Raw genomic sequence first — 15,862 nt, forward strand, 5'->3', positions numbered from 1 at the left:
TCTTCTAATCGCAAACCGGCTTCTTCACTGGGTTTGTCTCTCTCAGGCCTTGTATGCCTTAGGGCACTGTGCTTGCTGCTGTTTCTGCCCTTTTCCTTTGAGCTTTTCATTTCACACCCTTTGGGGAGTCTAGAGGAGCCAGCTAAGGTAGGTCAAATTATGATCCCTAAATTGATGCCATCCCAATCATTCAGAACCGTGGCCTGTTTGAAGCAGAAGGAAATTAAGTCTGGTAGTCGCCTGATTCAAGATAGGGACATTTTCAGTTACCCTCCAGAAGCCAGTGTAAATGCAGGATCCTTAAAAGTAAACACAAGCAGCCAGGTGGTGGTGACACTCAGAAGTCAGAGGCAAGTAGATCTCTGTGAGTGTCAGGTCAACCTGGTCTACAGAGCTAGTTCCAGGACAGCAGGGTTACACAGAAACCCTGTCTTGAAAAACAAACGTGAACGTAGACAGAGGCTGCAAAAGAAAGTGTGAGGCAAACTTGAGGAACCACCGTGTTGGTTTTCAAAGTAAAGGAAGGGACCATGTGCCAAGAAACGTAGCTATCACTACAAACTGGAGGAGGGAAGGATCACATTTTCCCTGACCCCTACGAGAGAACACAGTCCAGTAGACACTAATTCACACTCAGTTAACCCTGTGTCAGATTCCCAACCACCTGAGCTTCTAAAACAACAAAGCAAATCAAAACTTGTTTCAAAATGCCTCTGATGCCACTTGGGCAAAGGTCTCAGCCTCTATCTCCTCTCTGCCACCTTCTACCCTGAGTCACAATTTGGCACCAGAGCCATTAGCTTCTTTTTCTTGACTCTTAAACTGCTGGGATAGCCCTCAAGACCTCTCAACAAACAAGGCCTTCTACCTTCTTCGTTATCCTTGTGTTGTGATCCAGGAGTCGCCTCACAAACCACACGAACACCAACCAGTCAGACAGGGGTGGTTTACTGAGCCTACACCCCGGGACTGACTGATCAGGGCCATGGTCCAGATTCGGGAACTGAACCATGACCCTGAATTAAGATCCTACAGGGTTTTTAAGCCTAAAATCCACAAACATCTGTGTTAAGTTATTCTACCAATCAGGATTTAGGGATAGGAGACTTCCTTAGGAACATGTCTTTATTGTACACTTATCCTGTTTCCATTGAATGGGGTGTTCAACTGTGGCAGGGGACTTGCCTTGTCTAATATTCATGTCCTAAATTGTCTACCAGGATGGGACTTGTCTAGTATTCATCCTTGACTTGTCAACCAACCAGGATGTCAGTTACTCACACACATGTCCCTTTCTGCCAAGTAGGATGTCAGTTCCCAGGGAGGTCTTGGGAACTTAAACTTTACTTGACCCCTACTCAAAATGGAAGTCTTATTCCAAATAATTTCTTATATTGATACAGGTGTCTCTCTTATGTTGGAGTCCATCTCAGGGCAGCTTATAAAAACAAATACCATAAAACTCATACACAGGCACAGGAAGTGTTGCTGCATGGCTGGTTTGGGTCCAAGCTTATCGTGGTTAACTGTACAAAGCAGTTCTACTGACTTCCAAGGGCACAGAACAGAAGAGAATATGTAATCAACCTAGACATGAGAGTTTCCTAGTAACAGCAGAAACATGTGAGAAGATTTCCTTATAATAGTACCAGCACAAAATGGCAGGCTAGCCAGCTAACAGTTACCAGATCTTACCATTGCATCTAGGCCTTAATATTTCACCTCGGCATTAACAGCTGTATTTCTGTCTTCACTCTTAGTGGTTTCTTTCCTGGTACCTATTTAGCCTAAGCTTTACCTATTGAGAATTTTCAATCCACCCGTTTGAGGAATACAGGGTCTCTCTCCCACCAAGTTCATATCAGGTTATGTGTGTTTAGTGTGTTAGGTGTGCATATGTGTGTAAAGTGTATGTAATGTGTTTGGTGTGGACATGTGTGTAGAGTGTGTATGAAGTAAAAACAAGGGTTCTTTGGAAAGTTGTTTGGTTGGTATTTTGCTGGGACAGACACATGACGGAACGTTGAACTGAAATGGACACAGGTGAAAGATTAAGAGAGACTTGCAAAGGAATGTTTAACTGAAGCAGACACAGGGAAAAGGATGCTCTACTAAAGCAAGCACGTGAAAGGACACGTGATGCAGCATTCTTCACAAACAACACGCATGTGTTGGTCCACCTCACATCGTGTAGTTGAGCTACATTTGTTGGGACTCCACGGAGAGAAATGAACCAATAAACTTCTGGTGGTCTGCTACAGCTTCTTGATGTTTCTGAGGACTTGGGTTGATTGGCAGAGTAACGTCAGCTGAGACAGACACAGAGGCTGACGTAAGACCCATGCTGAGACAAAACACATACTGAGACAGACACAGAAGACATGTGATGTTTAGAAAGAGTATAACTAGGACTTGACAGACAGTGACAGCGGCTAAACAAGACTTACAACACTAGCTATACAGTGCTTGTGGGTCTTGAGTCTTTCCTGAGTTTCACTGAGAGAGACACAGCCAAGAACTTCTCCAGATGTCCCTCCTGGTCTCCTGACTTATGCCAAGGCTGAGGCCTGGCTGTCTCTGCTGGGTAGTGCCACTGCTGCTGATCCTTGTTTGCTATCCCGACTCTACCAAACTAGACTGTGGATGTATCCATGAGGTGTTTGCAAGTAGATCGAGCCGCTGCTAACCTGTGAACTAAACTGCCAGTTTCCAGACAGCACAGATGGGAGTTACTCCAAAGAACCTTTCTAAACAGGTCCATTTCCCACAAATCATTTCTTTCCCACTTCCTCTGGTGGGTGATGGGCTATAAAGGAAGTTAAAATTGTTAGAAGCCATCATGAAATGTAAGTTGTAAAAAAAATTAAACTTAGGGGTTGGGGATTTGGCTCAGTGGCAGAGCGCTTGCCTAGGAAGCGCAAGGCCCTGGGTTCGGTCCCCAGCTCCGAAAAAAAGAACAAAAAAAAAAATTAAAGTTATATATATGTGTGTTGTGTGTGCAATATATAGTATATGTAATATGTTTGGCATACATGTAGTTTTGTGTGTGTGTGTGTGTGTGTGTGTGTGTGTGTGTGTGTGTGTAAAACCATGCTCATGGGTAGGCAGTGGCCAGTGTTGAATGCCCTTCTTGGCACCTTTGACACAGTGTCTCTCACCGAACCACACCACTTTGGGCTAAGTTGGCTGGCCAGTAAGCTCCCAGGATCTGCCTGGCCTGGCTCACCCTGAAATGCTGGGTTTTACAGGCATGCACATGGTAGGCTTTCCTGAGGGCGATGCAGATTCAAAGCCAGGTTCTCATGCTTATGTCCCAGTGTTCTGACCCACCCAGCCTTCTCCCTAATCCTAAATCAAGCTATTTTTAGAATGTGATCGTGTTAAGGACGCGTGTGGCTTATGTTAATTATGAAGTAGAAGTGTCACTTAGTGATATGTAGCATGCTTTCTCTTCTCCTTGGGGCCACCGAATGGTGTCAGATGCGATGAGTGGTTCACAGAGTAGGGTATCAGGTAAAGTTACCATTGCCTCCCCTGGCCCTACCTCTGCTAAGCCAGGGAAGTGTGTCTTTCAAAGCCTATCCCTCCCATGAGCAGCACCGTGACACAGCTGTCCTCTGTTTCTGAACTCAGGGTACATCCGTGAGGGCTTCCTGGCAGTGCAACACGCTGTAGACAAAGCCATCATGCATTACCATGCCAACGCCTCTGCACACCAGCTGTTCCAGAAGCTCACGGTGATCACCAAAAGGTTCCCGTTCCCGCCATACATCTCAGACCCATTCCTCATTGCCATCCAGTACCAGCTTCCTCTGCTGCTCATGCTGAGCTTCACCTACACCTCCCTCACCATCATCCGGGCTGTGGTGCAGGAGAAAGAGAAAAAACTAAAGGTAACCCTCTGTGCATGGCTTCGCAGTATACTGGCGAGTCAATGTGAGAATGCTGGGTCCCGGGACTCCCTCAAAAGAGTCGGCCTGCCCCAGGGCTGCTGCCATGAGCCAGGGCTCCATCCTGTACGCTGGAACTATAAGGCCAGGATGTAGCGTGGACGCCCACTATGGCACAAGTCAGGTGGCTCCACTTTGGCTCTGATTGTGGGTGTGCCCTCACCCTGCAGTCTCCGTTGGGGAGGTGGATTTTGGTTCGTTTTGTTTTTTGTTTTTGGAGGTTTGTTTGTTTTATTTGGTTTTATCCAGACAGGGCTTCTCTGTGTAGCCCTGGCTATCCTGTAACTCAACTCTGTCAGCAGGCTTGGCCTAGAACTTGAGGGTTCAGTCCCTCCTGAGCACTGGGATTAAGGCGTGTGCCACCAACACTGCCTGGTTTGCTTCTTGTGTTTGTTGTTTGTCTTTGTTTCTGTTTTATATTATCTTTATAATTTTTTGTTCCTTTTTTTTCAACTTTTTTTTTCATATAATGTGTTTTGACTGTTTTTCTCCTCCACTAACCCCTCCAAGATCCTCCTGGTTTTTTGTTGTTTTTTTTTGTTTTGGTTTTTGGTTTTTTTTTTGTTTGTTTGTTTTTTGTTTTGTTTTGTTTTGTTTTGTTTTCAGTGCTGGAAATGGAACTCAGGGGAATGTTTAAAAAAAAAAAAAGGGTTGGGGATTTAGCTCAGTGGTAGAGCGCTTGCCTAGCAAGCGCGCAAGGCCCTGGGTTCGGTCCCCAGCTCCGGAAAAAAAAAAAAAAAAAAAAAAAAAAACTCCCCCAGTGAGTCGCATGGCCAGCAAAGGGCTGCATTTGTACTTTCCTTGCCAGCTTTAGATTCCCAGAAGCCATAGGCAGCGCTGGTCGATGGAGGAGCTGGGTGTCCTCGCAGCACTGCTCAACAACCTGATAAACAGGAGAGAGGGGAAGGCATGCTCAGAGTGTCTCACCTTGCCCTGTTCTTCCACAGAGACAGGAAGTACCTTCCCTAAAAGGGTCTAGGCTTCTCCTAAGTGGGAATGAAAATTAATGGATGCCCAGGTCTCTTGTATGTCCTCAGCCACAAACTTGTCAAGGCTCACAGCCCAGTGTGGTCAGTATGGCCTGCAGAGTCTTTCTGCCAACCATGGGAGGGGCCGGGCTTCGCAACTCTCAACTTTGGTGCCTGCTGCCACACCCCTGGCTTTTGGGAATCAGCTCAAGCCAAGTGAAGGCTTGGGAGCATGCCTTGAGAGTTCAGAGTTGCTCCACAGCATGCAAGGCTTCCCTGGAGGACTCAGAGAATTCATCAACCTAACATCTACTGGGTTCCTGTGCCAGACCCAAATGAGGCACAAGCAGAGCAGGGGGTTTCCCACATGACAGAGCTTAGTGGGCCCAGTTGGGTGGTAACTTCTCTCTCACGAAATAGAGCAGAGCCGGACCATGCTGAGTAGTGAACTGCGGGATAGGGCAGGCCATCATAACTCAGGAAGAAAGGGCAATTAGTTGACTATCAGGGATAGCTTCCCAGACAGGGTAGCATGTGCCACTGATAAAAGATAGACAAGAGCTGGATCTGTACACCACAGGGCTAAGAGCGGTTGGGCCGCATGCTAGACCACAGCCTTCTCTCTCCCCTCGTGTGCTGGATGATTCCTGCCTGTGCCCCACAGCCCAGGTCTCCTGGTCTACCTTCCTGTATGTGGCACTGTATGTATGTAAGCAGACTGGCCACACACGTGGGGCTTTGGGGAATAGCTAGCAGCATGTGGACAGGATAACAGCCTGGCCGTGATGCTGTCTCCCACTCACAGGAGTACATGCGCATGATGGGGCTCAGCAGCTGGCTACACTGGAGCGCTTGGTTCCTCATGTTCCTCCTGTTCTCCCTCATCGTGGTCTCCTTCATGACCCTCCTGTTCTGTGTCAAAGTAAGTGTGGCTTCGGCGAGGGCTCTGGGAAGAAGAGGGTGCAGAGAGCTCCACAACCCCTGAGCTCAGGGCAAGTCTTTCCCCTGCCGTAGAAGACAAGCAGGGCTTCTCCTGACCTGCACCTTAGACCTGCCTAGCCCGCTTCTGCCTTCCCTACCTCACCTTGCTGCTCTTGCTTGGGTCGGCCCATCCTACAGGTGAAGAAGGACATAGCAGTCCTTTCCAACAGCGACCCCTCCCTGGTTCTGGCCTTCCTGCTGTGTTTTGCAATCTCCTCCATTTCCTTCAGCTTCATGGTCAGCACCTTCTTCAGTAAAGGTGAGTCCTGTTGTTCCCCTTAGGCCAGAGGGCAGGGGTAATCCAAGTCTAGGGAAACTGAGGGGATTTATGCACAGTTAAGGAGTCAGAGGGTGAGTAGTTTTGATGGTGACCCAGGGCTGAACTGAAGAGCGAACTCCTGAGAGGCTGAAGCTTGAGGGAAAGGCAGACAGGAACACAGTAAAGCTCGAGCCTCCTGGAGTCCCCTAGGAAGGAGCTGGGCAGTGAATAGGGGTGGAGGGTACCTGGTGTGGGCCAAGAAGGATAGGCAGGATATGCAAGGGCAAAGGGAGTTGGCAGAAGCAGGCGCGCCCACCGTGGACCGCTAAGAATACTAGAAATGAAGCTTGATCCCCTTGCCCGTGTGATTGCTGGTGCAGTCAAGGGCGGCGCTGCTCTTTGAATTTTGGGTTCATCTTATTGTTGTCTTGTGCTTGTGTTTTCTCCCTTGCTGCCCTCTGCTGGACAGCAAATGCTTCCAAAAGTCTTTGGAGCTCCGATGGCTTAGAATATACAAACTATGCTTCTCGTAGTGGTTACCCTTAATTTGAAATGCTTTTAAATTTTTCCTAAGAATTAGTATGTCTCAGGTCGATCCATAACGTACTGGGAATCCCCAAGCTGCCTATTGTTTGTATTTTTTAAAAAAAAATTTGCAAAATAGTAGTTTAGTTGTTATTTTGCCTTCGAGCTGTTGCCAGCCTGCTTTGTGTGTATCCACTTGTGTGTGTGCTGCTTCAGGTGGGCACAGGACCTGCATGAGGGACCTAACAGCGCCAGAAGAAGCTGCAGCCCCCAGCACTGGGACCTGGGTGGGGTGGGGCTCTCCCGCTGTCACTCCTGCAAGTCTCCTGCAAGTGTATAGCACCCCGTGCTCTTTGTCCCCACAGCCAACATGGCAGCAACCGTGGGCGGCTTCCTTTACTTCTTCACCTACACCCCTTACTTTTTCGTGGCTCCTCGGTACAACTGGATGACACTGAGTCAGAAGCTCTTGTCCTGCCTCCTATCTAATGTTGCCATGGCGATGGGAGCCCAGCTCATCGGAAAATTTGAAGCCAAAGGTGAGTCTTGTCCTCAGGTCACCGTTTCCCGGTTCTTGCAGCTGAGGGAGCGTCTTGCCAAAAGTGTTCTGAGCAGTTAGCCTCCCCTCAGGTGGAAGGGAGGCCGAGCGAGGCCTTCATCAGAACACAAGCACTGAGTGTACCTACAGCTAGCTTGGCCCAGGTCTGACGGGGAAACAGCTCAGATAAAGCCAGTGGGAGCCAAATACAACCAAGGGTAAACCGCCCAGAGGCAGTGGCCACCCAGCTGCCCTGCCCAGTGACTGCATTTTACCAGATGGTTTTCGAGTCACTTCCTACTTTTGTTTTAAAGCTTTTTTTAAAATGTAGTTTTATTTTCAACTATGGTGTGTGTGTGTGTGTGTGCACACGTATGTGAGAGAAGATGCCACAGAGTCAAAAAGAAGGTATCAGCTACCCAGACCTAGAGTTACGAGGGATTGTGGGCCACCTGATGTGGGTGTTGAGAACTCAATTCCAGTCCCCTGGGAAGAGCCATCTTGCCATCCCCCTTAAAAACCTTGCTACATATTTTATTGTGAATGTTTGCATGCACACAGGAGCACACATGTGCCCCAGCATGTATGAACAGACAGCTCTGAGGAGTCTGTCCTTTTACCGTGGGAGTTCCTTCCGTCGTGTGAGCCCAGCAGCATATATCAAGTCAGCAGGACTGGCAGTGCTTGCCTGTGCCTGAGTTGTCTTGCCGGTTCTCTTCCTTCTTGACACCTCAGAGGGGCTGCACAGGGGACCTCAGAGCCAGGGAATTTTGAGGTCTTTGAGGCCCTCCCAGCTATTGGTGAGTGTAGAGTTAGCGTGTCCTGCACCCTAGTACCTGCAACAACTGACCATGAAGACAGGGAATCCTGAGAGAGAAACCGGTGAGAGCCCTGGAAGAACATGTTCTGGTTTTTGTGAAATTTCCTGTCTTGAAACATCATGGAAGTCAACTGAAACCCTTGCTGGAACTGACTGACTAGTGCACTCTACATCTGCAAAGCCCATGGCGGATACTCAGAGTTCAGAAGCTCCGAGCCTCTGAAGATCAGCTCCTCTTATTGCAAGACCCCCGTGACTTATGGATAGGGCTAACCCCTCTAGCAGGAGAACACTGGAGAGGGGACCACAGACTGGGACATGGCCTCCCTTCTCCTGTTTGCAGGACAGGTGGAGGAGATATGAGTAACTGTGTCTGGCCACTACACATGACCCTGACATCCACTCTTGGGGGCTTTGCATGCTGTTCAGCTTTCCTGGAAGAAGTGCAGTTCATTTAAACAGGGTTTCTCTGTGCTCTCTGTAGCCCTGGCTGTCCTGGAACTCACTCTGTAGACCAGGCTGGCCTCAAAGTCAGAAACCCACCTGCCTCTACCTCCTGAGTGCTGGGATTATATGCATCCACCACTTCTGCCTAGCTTGTAATCTACCTTCTTTTTTTTTTTTAAGATTTACTCATTTTATGTACATGAGTACACTTAGCTGTCTTCACACACCAGAGGAGGGCATCAGATCCCATTACAGATGGTTATGAGCCACCATGTGGTTGCTGGGATTTGAACTCAGGACCTCTGGAAGAGCAGTCAATGCTCTTAACCACTGAGCCATCTCTCCAACCTGTAATCTACTTTCTTAAGGACTCATCTGAGATCATTTAAGATGGTCTTGGCTCTTCCCTACCCAAATGTTCTCATTTCTTCCAGTCATGTGTCTTTGTCTGTGTTGCTGTCACAAAGTACCTGAGACTGGGAAATTTGTGAAGAACAGGAATTTATTTCTCAGTTCTGGAAGCTGGGAAGTCCTAAGATGCTATGCCTGTAAGAGCCTAGTGGTTGCTTCCAAGATAGCACCATAAATGTCCCCCACAGAGTAGGACACTGAAAAAGACAAAAACCACTCCTGTAGGACCGTTTATACAACAGCGTTGTCCAGTTATGAGGACTATCTCCCTCACTATTAACCTGGGAACTAAATTTCTGACCAATGGATTTAAGGCCGTGCATTCAAACTGTACCACTAAGCAAAATAATCGCACTAAGGAAGTTGAAACAGGACTGCTGTGAGTTTAAGGCCATTCTGGACCACATGATGAGCTCCACTCCTGGGCTAGAGTGAAACCCTGCCTTATGAAATAAAACAAAAGCAAGCAAACAACAACAACAAAACAGCTAAAATGTGTGGGCCATATGCATGTGTGTGCACACATGGAACCAATGAATGTGTGGGCCATATGCACATGTGTGCACACATGGGACCAATGAAATGCAAACCTGACTAGTCAGTTCATGAGTCAGTTCTCTAACACTGCATAAAACCAGACATGGTAATATATCTGTAATGCCAGCATCAAAGAGATAGAGCAGCAAGATCAAGAGGTCAAGAAATGAGGTTTATGTGTTTCAAGCATTAGTAGTCTCCTGATAAAGTGTAGACTTTGTAAACTAGCAGAAGCTTCCAAGGCCTCTAGTACTTTTGAAAAGCCTTTCTCCAGTGCTGGAGAGAGGGCTCCATACTTAAGAGCACTTGCTGCTCTTTCACAGGTCCCTAGTTCAGTTCCCAGCACTCACATCAGGCAGCCCACAACATCTGTAACTCCAACTACAGGGGATCTGACACCTTCAGACTCCTCAGGAACCTGAACTCACATGCACATAGCCACGTGCAGACACACATAGCCACCTATATGTAATTAAAAATAATAAAAGGCCATTTCCAAAGAGGAATCTCCATATATGACACCCCTTTTTTTAAAGTTGCATAGTGACTTTTCTTAAAACAGACCAGTCTCTAGCTGTTTGATGGTACGTATTCATCCAGCAATGGGCTGTGACACTGATGTTTCATGAGCTTTGCAGAGTTGCACATTCATTTTGAGTTCTCCTAGTTTCATTGGTTACATTGACCTAACACGAATGTGTGTGCGTGCATTTGTGTACATGAGTAAGTATATACGTATGTATATATGCACATGTGTGCACATATGTAGCCGATGAAATGCAAACCCATCTAGTCAGTTCATGGACTTTTAAAAAAAACTTAAATATGGGGCTGGAGAGATGGCTCACCAGTTAAGAGCACTGACTGCTCTTCCGGAGGTCCTGAGTTCAAGTCCCAGCACCCACATGGTGGCTCACAACCATCTATGATGGGATCTGGTGCCCTCTTCTTGTGTGTCTGAAGACAGCTACAGTGCACTCATATACATAAAATAAATGAATAAATCTTTAAATAAATTTAAAGATGTAGTGTGTGTGTGTGTCCTGCATTCTTGTCTCTGCACCACATGCATGGATTACCTGTAGAGGCCAGAAGAGGGAGCTGGATCTCCTAGAACTGGCATTACAGAGGCTTGTTAGCCACCAGGTTAGTGCTAGGACTTGAAAGTTGCCAGATTTGTTACAAAGTCAAGGTGACAGCACAGGGAGACTTGCATGCAAGCATGAATACACATGCCATCAAGTACTCCCGGTCTCACCCCTCCTAGCCTGCTCAAACAGTTCAGGACTATTTTCCCAATACATCCTCTAGGCACTGGCATCCAGTGGTGTGACCTCCTGAACCCTGTCAACGTAGATGATGATTTCTGCTTTGGACAAGTGCTGGGGATGCTGCTGCTGGATTCAGTACTCTATGGCCTGGTGACCTGGTACGTGGAGGCCGTCTTCCCAGGCCAGTTTGGCGTGCCCCAGCCCTGGTACTTCTTCCTTATGGTGAGTGCTGATGCCCCTGTTCTTCAAGCAGGCCACTTCTTTGGGGGACAAAGGTGTCCCCAGCACTCACTTGGGACCTCTTTGAGTCCCACAGCATAACACCTGCATGGGCCTGGAATAAAAACTCTGACCTGTGTGTGTGTCCTCAAGGCCGTTAAGATTCGTCCAAAGAGATGAAGATCTGTCTCACCGCCAGGTCCGAGACGAGGGGACACGGAGACAAATTGATGCACATAGCCTCTGCCGCCCCCAAGCTCACTTCTTTATTCATGAAAAAAGCCTTTAAAATATTTTTTAGTAATACTGAGGTTTAATCTGAGGGCCTTGTATATGCGAGGCAAGCACTCTAATACTGAGGTATATTCCCCAGCATAACTAGTATCTTACTGGGTTTTCTGCCTACAAAATAATGAAGCAGTTTTTTTTTTGATGGGGAGGGGGGCACACTAAAATATATAGCGCTTCCCACTGTGAGGAAAAAACACTGCTGACACCTGGCTGTGCCTCTGTGATACTTTTCTCATTGACAAAACAACTAACAAAAGCATCTGAAGGAAAGAAGGTCTTCTTGTGGCTCATAGTTTGAGGGGAGTCATGGCAACAGGAACGAGATGCTGCAGGTGCCTCTATTCAGGAAGCAGATATCCTGAGTACTATGCTCAGCCTGTTTCCCTGTTTCTTCAATACTGGGATGGATGGTACAGTCTGTACACCCACAGCCCAATCCAGAAACTCCAAGACACACCCAAAAGTTTGTCTCCTAGGTGATTCTAGATGCTGTCAAGCTTACAACGCTGATCTTCATAGCCTTTTCAGACTTGTCCTGTGCACTCTCTACCTGGCCCCTGCAGATAATTTGCTTGATAAAAATGGGCCATATTATAAACCAGGGTGGAAACAGGTTTTTTTTTATTCTAACAGTGTTTCTGTTATCTTAAGCAACGCATGTACGGTTCTTTAGACTTTTAGGTAGTCATACTTATAAATGTATTGTTAATTTAGCAATGTATTTCTAAATATATAGCTTTTTAATGAGTGAACTTCATTTGTAATGACCATGTAGCATCCCCATGTAAGGTTGCACCTCACACACTAACAGTTTCCAATTGATAATTAGGTTCACTAATTATTGTATGAGTCAGCAAGTATCTGTCAAGGGTCAGCCGTTGTATTTCATCAAATGCATGGCGAAACCTGGTGTTAGGCCTTGCCTATAGCTGTGGGTGGAAAATGCCACCATTAAACTATGGCCTTTTGCCATGTGGAATCCACTCGACTTCACGTTCACTTTAAGTGTGAGATGTGTGTGCAGTGCTACCAGTGCAATAGTCCTCTGTGCACTGGGAACAGAGCTAACAGGTCCTCACCAGGCAGCTTTCTCTCCAGGGTCCCTGTCCACAGGGAGCCTGCCTGCGCTGTGGTGAGCAGAGGGCGGAGACACAGTGTCTTTCCTCTTAGGCTCTGACAGTGCTGTGGCCTGGGATGCTCAATAATGTCTCTTCACACACTGGCAAGTTCCCTTTTCTCTCTGTTAAATCCGAGTTTCACCACAGTGCACTCTTGTGCCCATTTACCAGGTTAGGAAGTCAAGAGTTAGAGCTTTCCCAGGTATAATCAAACCAAGAAATGTGCTGGAGTCTAAGAGGGGGTCATCTCCTCAATGGCATGTCCTGTGATTAAGGCTCAGGTCATGTTTTGCACGTTTAGTGTGCCAGTGGCCCTTATTTTGTTGATCACAAACGAAACAACTGACATTTCTGACTGTGGCACCCATCTACCTCCATCCCAGCCCTCCTACTGGTGTGGGAACCCAAGAACGGTCGTAGGGAAGGAAGAGGAAGGCGGCGACCCAGAAAAGGCTTTCAGAACCGAGTACTTTGAAGCTGAGCCGGAGGACTTGGCAGCTGGGATCAAGATCAAGCACCTGTCCAAGGTGAGCCTTGCAGGCAGACTAGTGAGCTGCGGGTGCTTTCTGTGCAGGCATTCCCTCCAGCTGCCCTGAGCATCTGAAGGAGGACAGTAGGATTCCCTCCTGGCAGCTGCTCTCGGCCCACAGCGCTCAGACCGTCCCTCCACATCTGGCCACATGCTGGCAGACACTGTGCTGTGGCACTGTAACCATATAGTCCTGGGTGCACCTCTCACTGGCTTCTCAGTTCGTGTCACACTGGGCACAATGACAAGAAGGAGGTCATGTAGGGTCTAACAGGGGGATGTAACCTCTGCCCCAGAATTCTATTCTGTGTTAATTCATGGGACTTGGTTTAGTATCTTGAGACATTAGGGTCATGTTCCAAAGGAAAGGGAAGACCCTGAAGGCCACAGGAAGTCAAGACAGACTCTGACTTACCTACAGGTGTTCCAAGTGGGTAATAAGGACAAGATGGGCATCAGAGACCTGACGCTGAACCTGTATGAAGGACAGATAACAGTCCTCCTGGGCCACAACGGTGCTGGGAAGACCACGACCATGTCTATGCTGACAGGTGAGCAGTAGCCCCATAGCCATCCGTGCCTGGCAGGCCCTTCCCCTCTGTCTGCTTCACATCAGCCACAAACTTTTCCCCATATGGCCTCAGTCCTTCCCTGGGGGAAGTGAGATATGTTTAGAGCCAGTACGTTTTATTCCCGTGGGCCAGGGTAACATCCGAGGAGCCTCGGGATAGTTCCCACCCTCCTCAGCCTCTGTCTGAGTGCCCAGACCTGCTGGGATCAGCAAAAACAAATAAGAGTAATTCTCCAGGGGCTGGGGATTTAGCACAGTGGTAGAGCGCTTACCTAGGAAGCGCAAGGCCCTGGGTTCGGTCCCCAGCTCCGAAAAAAAGAACCAAAAAAAAAAAAAAAAAAAAAAAAAAAGAGTAATTCTCCAGCCACAGAAGAACAGATCCACCCCACACTGATTAACTCTAATCCCCCTGTGCTGGGCTAGGGAGGTGACTGAGCAGTGGAGTGAGTGACTGGCACTCATTGAGCCCTAGATTCAGTCCTAGTACCGATCGGAAAATTAGGGGATAAAGAGAGGAAGGGGGTGGGGCCTGTCATCCCTAGCGTGCGTCCCTATCTGAACTACTCCTTGTCTTCCTGAAACACTGAGGTGCTTGGCAGAGCACACACCGTGATGCTGAGAGTGGGGCTTGTGACTGGAATGAATTCAGTTCCTACACACTTGTATGAGAGAGACACAGAGCCAGGGAGAACAGGGTTCTTCTTTATGACCAAGTGGTGTGCCCATAACAGAGCTGGAACCCCATCCTCCTCCTGTCTCCTGCTGCTCGGGTGAACAGAACCTGATATGGAAGAAGGCAGGGTCCCTCTTATGGACGGGATCCACAGTAAGCAGGGAAGGTAGCTTACGTGAGCCAAGGGGATCATGCACCTTGCACAGGTGGACAAGAGTTTCATAATGAATTTGGGGTCTTTGGGTCGGCTGCAGGTCTCTTCCCCCCTACCAGTGGGCATGCTTATATTCGTGGGTACGAGATTTCCCAAGACATGGTTCAGATCCGCAAGAGTCTGGGCCTGTGCCCCCAGCATGATGTCCTGTTTGACAACCTGACAGTTGCAGAACACCTTTACTTCTACGCACAGGTAAGTCTGCGGGTGACAGGGACATGCGGGTGATGACTGTTCCCTCGCTAATACACCATTAGCCTCACAGGAAGGAGTCTGCTCTGAGGAGCTATTCCATAAAAGCAAGGGTAGTCGTGGAGGGATAAGTAGAGTCCCGAAATGCCAAAGGAAGACATCTCTTGAGCCAGAGAACTTGCTGGATGGTTTAGCTCCTATCAATCCACCTGCCTCATGTCCTCTCATCCTGCCTTCCAGTTGAAAGGCCTCTCTGTCCAGAAGTGTCCTGAAGAGGTCAAGCAGATGCTGCACACCCTCGGGCTGGAAGACAAGCGGGACTCAAGGTCCAAGTTCCTGAGCGGGGGGATGAAGCGCAAGCTCGCCATCGGCATCGCCCTCATAGCGGGCTCTAAGGTATAGGGCAGGGGGTCTGGCCTCTCGATGCAGCCAAGTCAGGCTCCCACACAAGGATGAACCCGGAGTGGGGGGGGGGGGTGCAGAAGGCCACATAGCACAGCGATCCTGAGCCTGAGATACGGCTCTGTCATTGTCCCATGACTTCATTCACCTTCGCCCTCCAGGTGCTGATGTTAGATGAGCCCACCTCAGGCATGGATGCAGTGTCCAGGAGGGCCATCTGGGACCTTCTTCAGCAGCAGAAGAGTGACCGCACTGTCCTGCTGACCACTCACTTCATGGATGAAGCTGACCTGCTGGGAGACCGCATTGCCATCTTGGCCAAGGGAGAGCTCCAGTGCTGTGGGTCTTCACTGTTCCTCAAGCAGAAATATGGTGAGCAGTGTGGAGGTGGAGTCCAGCTCAGCTTCATGATAGGGCCAGGGCCACTACCCTCTGTGGAAGCGCCAGACAGTAACTGGGCAAGGCAACCTTTTGACTTTTCTCTTGTCCCACATAGAGGTTTGTGGGAATGGTACAGCAGAGTTATCTTGAGTAGTGGGGCTCTCACTAAACCACAACAGGTCTACCAAGAGCAGGAACCTGTGGGAGTAGACAGGAGTCCTGTGAATGTCATCACTGCTCTCCTACATGGAGCTCTAAGTATTCACTGCACAACCCAGTCCAGCAGGTGGAGACATAAGCCAGGACTCAACCACCTTGCTGTGTAGAATGCCTGGCTTTCTGTTGTCTAACATTTCATACTTGGCTCCTACCTCATACAAGAATACCCTTCCCCACAAAATGCCCCATGGTTCACATCTTACCTCTCTTCTGGGCCAAGCACACACCCCTAGAGATCCCCACATTCAGAGCAGGTTAGAGAGAGCCCCCTCATCCTGAGTGGCCATGTACCTAGTGAAGATACTGGGGTACCTTCATCAAGAAGGGGTGGTATCCATCTCTACTA

At 48.4% G+C, this 15,862-nt stretch overlaps 1 protein-coding gene across 5 annotated transcripts in view; it reads left to right on the plus strand.

The window, feature by feature from the left end:
• Abca3 (ATP binding cassette subfamily A member 3) overlaps positions 1–15,862 on the plus strand; it is a 57,339-nt gene that overhangs the window by 20,005 nt on the left and 21,472 nt on the right. For all 5 annotated transcript variants that reach the window (XM_039087081.2, XM_063268917.1, XM_006246039.5 and 2 more), the window contains 10 exons: positions 3,634–3,893; positions 5,724–5,840; positions 6,038–6,158; positions 7,049–7,222; positions 10,748–10,929; positions 12,719–12,862; positions 13,286–13,415; positions 14,363–14,517; positions 14,755–14,910; positions 15,078–15,288. In XM_039087081.2, coding sequence (XP_038943009.1) covers positions 3,634–3,893; positions 5,724–5,840; positions 6,038–6,158; positions 7,049–7,222; positions 10,748–10,929; positions 12,719–12,862; positions 13,286–13,415; positions 14,363–14,517; positions 14,755–14,910; positions 15,078–15,288 — 1,650 coding nt within the window. The remainder of the gene's footprint in view (positions 1–3,633; positions 3,894–5,723; positions 5,841–6,037; positions 6,159–7,048; positions 7,223–10,747; positions 10,930–12,718; positions 12,863–13,285; positions 13,416–14,362; positions 14,518–14,754; positions 14,911–15,077; positions 15,289–15,862) is intronic.

The sequence above is a fragment of the Rattus norvegicus genome, chromosome 10 (assembly GCF_036323735.1).
Source record: "Rattus norvegicus strain BN/NHsdMcwi chromosome 10, GRCr8, whole genome shotgun sequence".
Classification (NCBI taxonomy): Eukaryota; Metazoa; Chordata; class Mammalia; order Rodentia; family Muridae; genus Rattus; species Rattus norvegicus.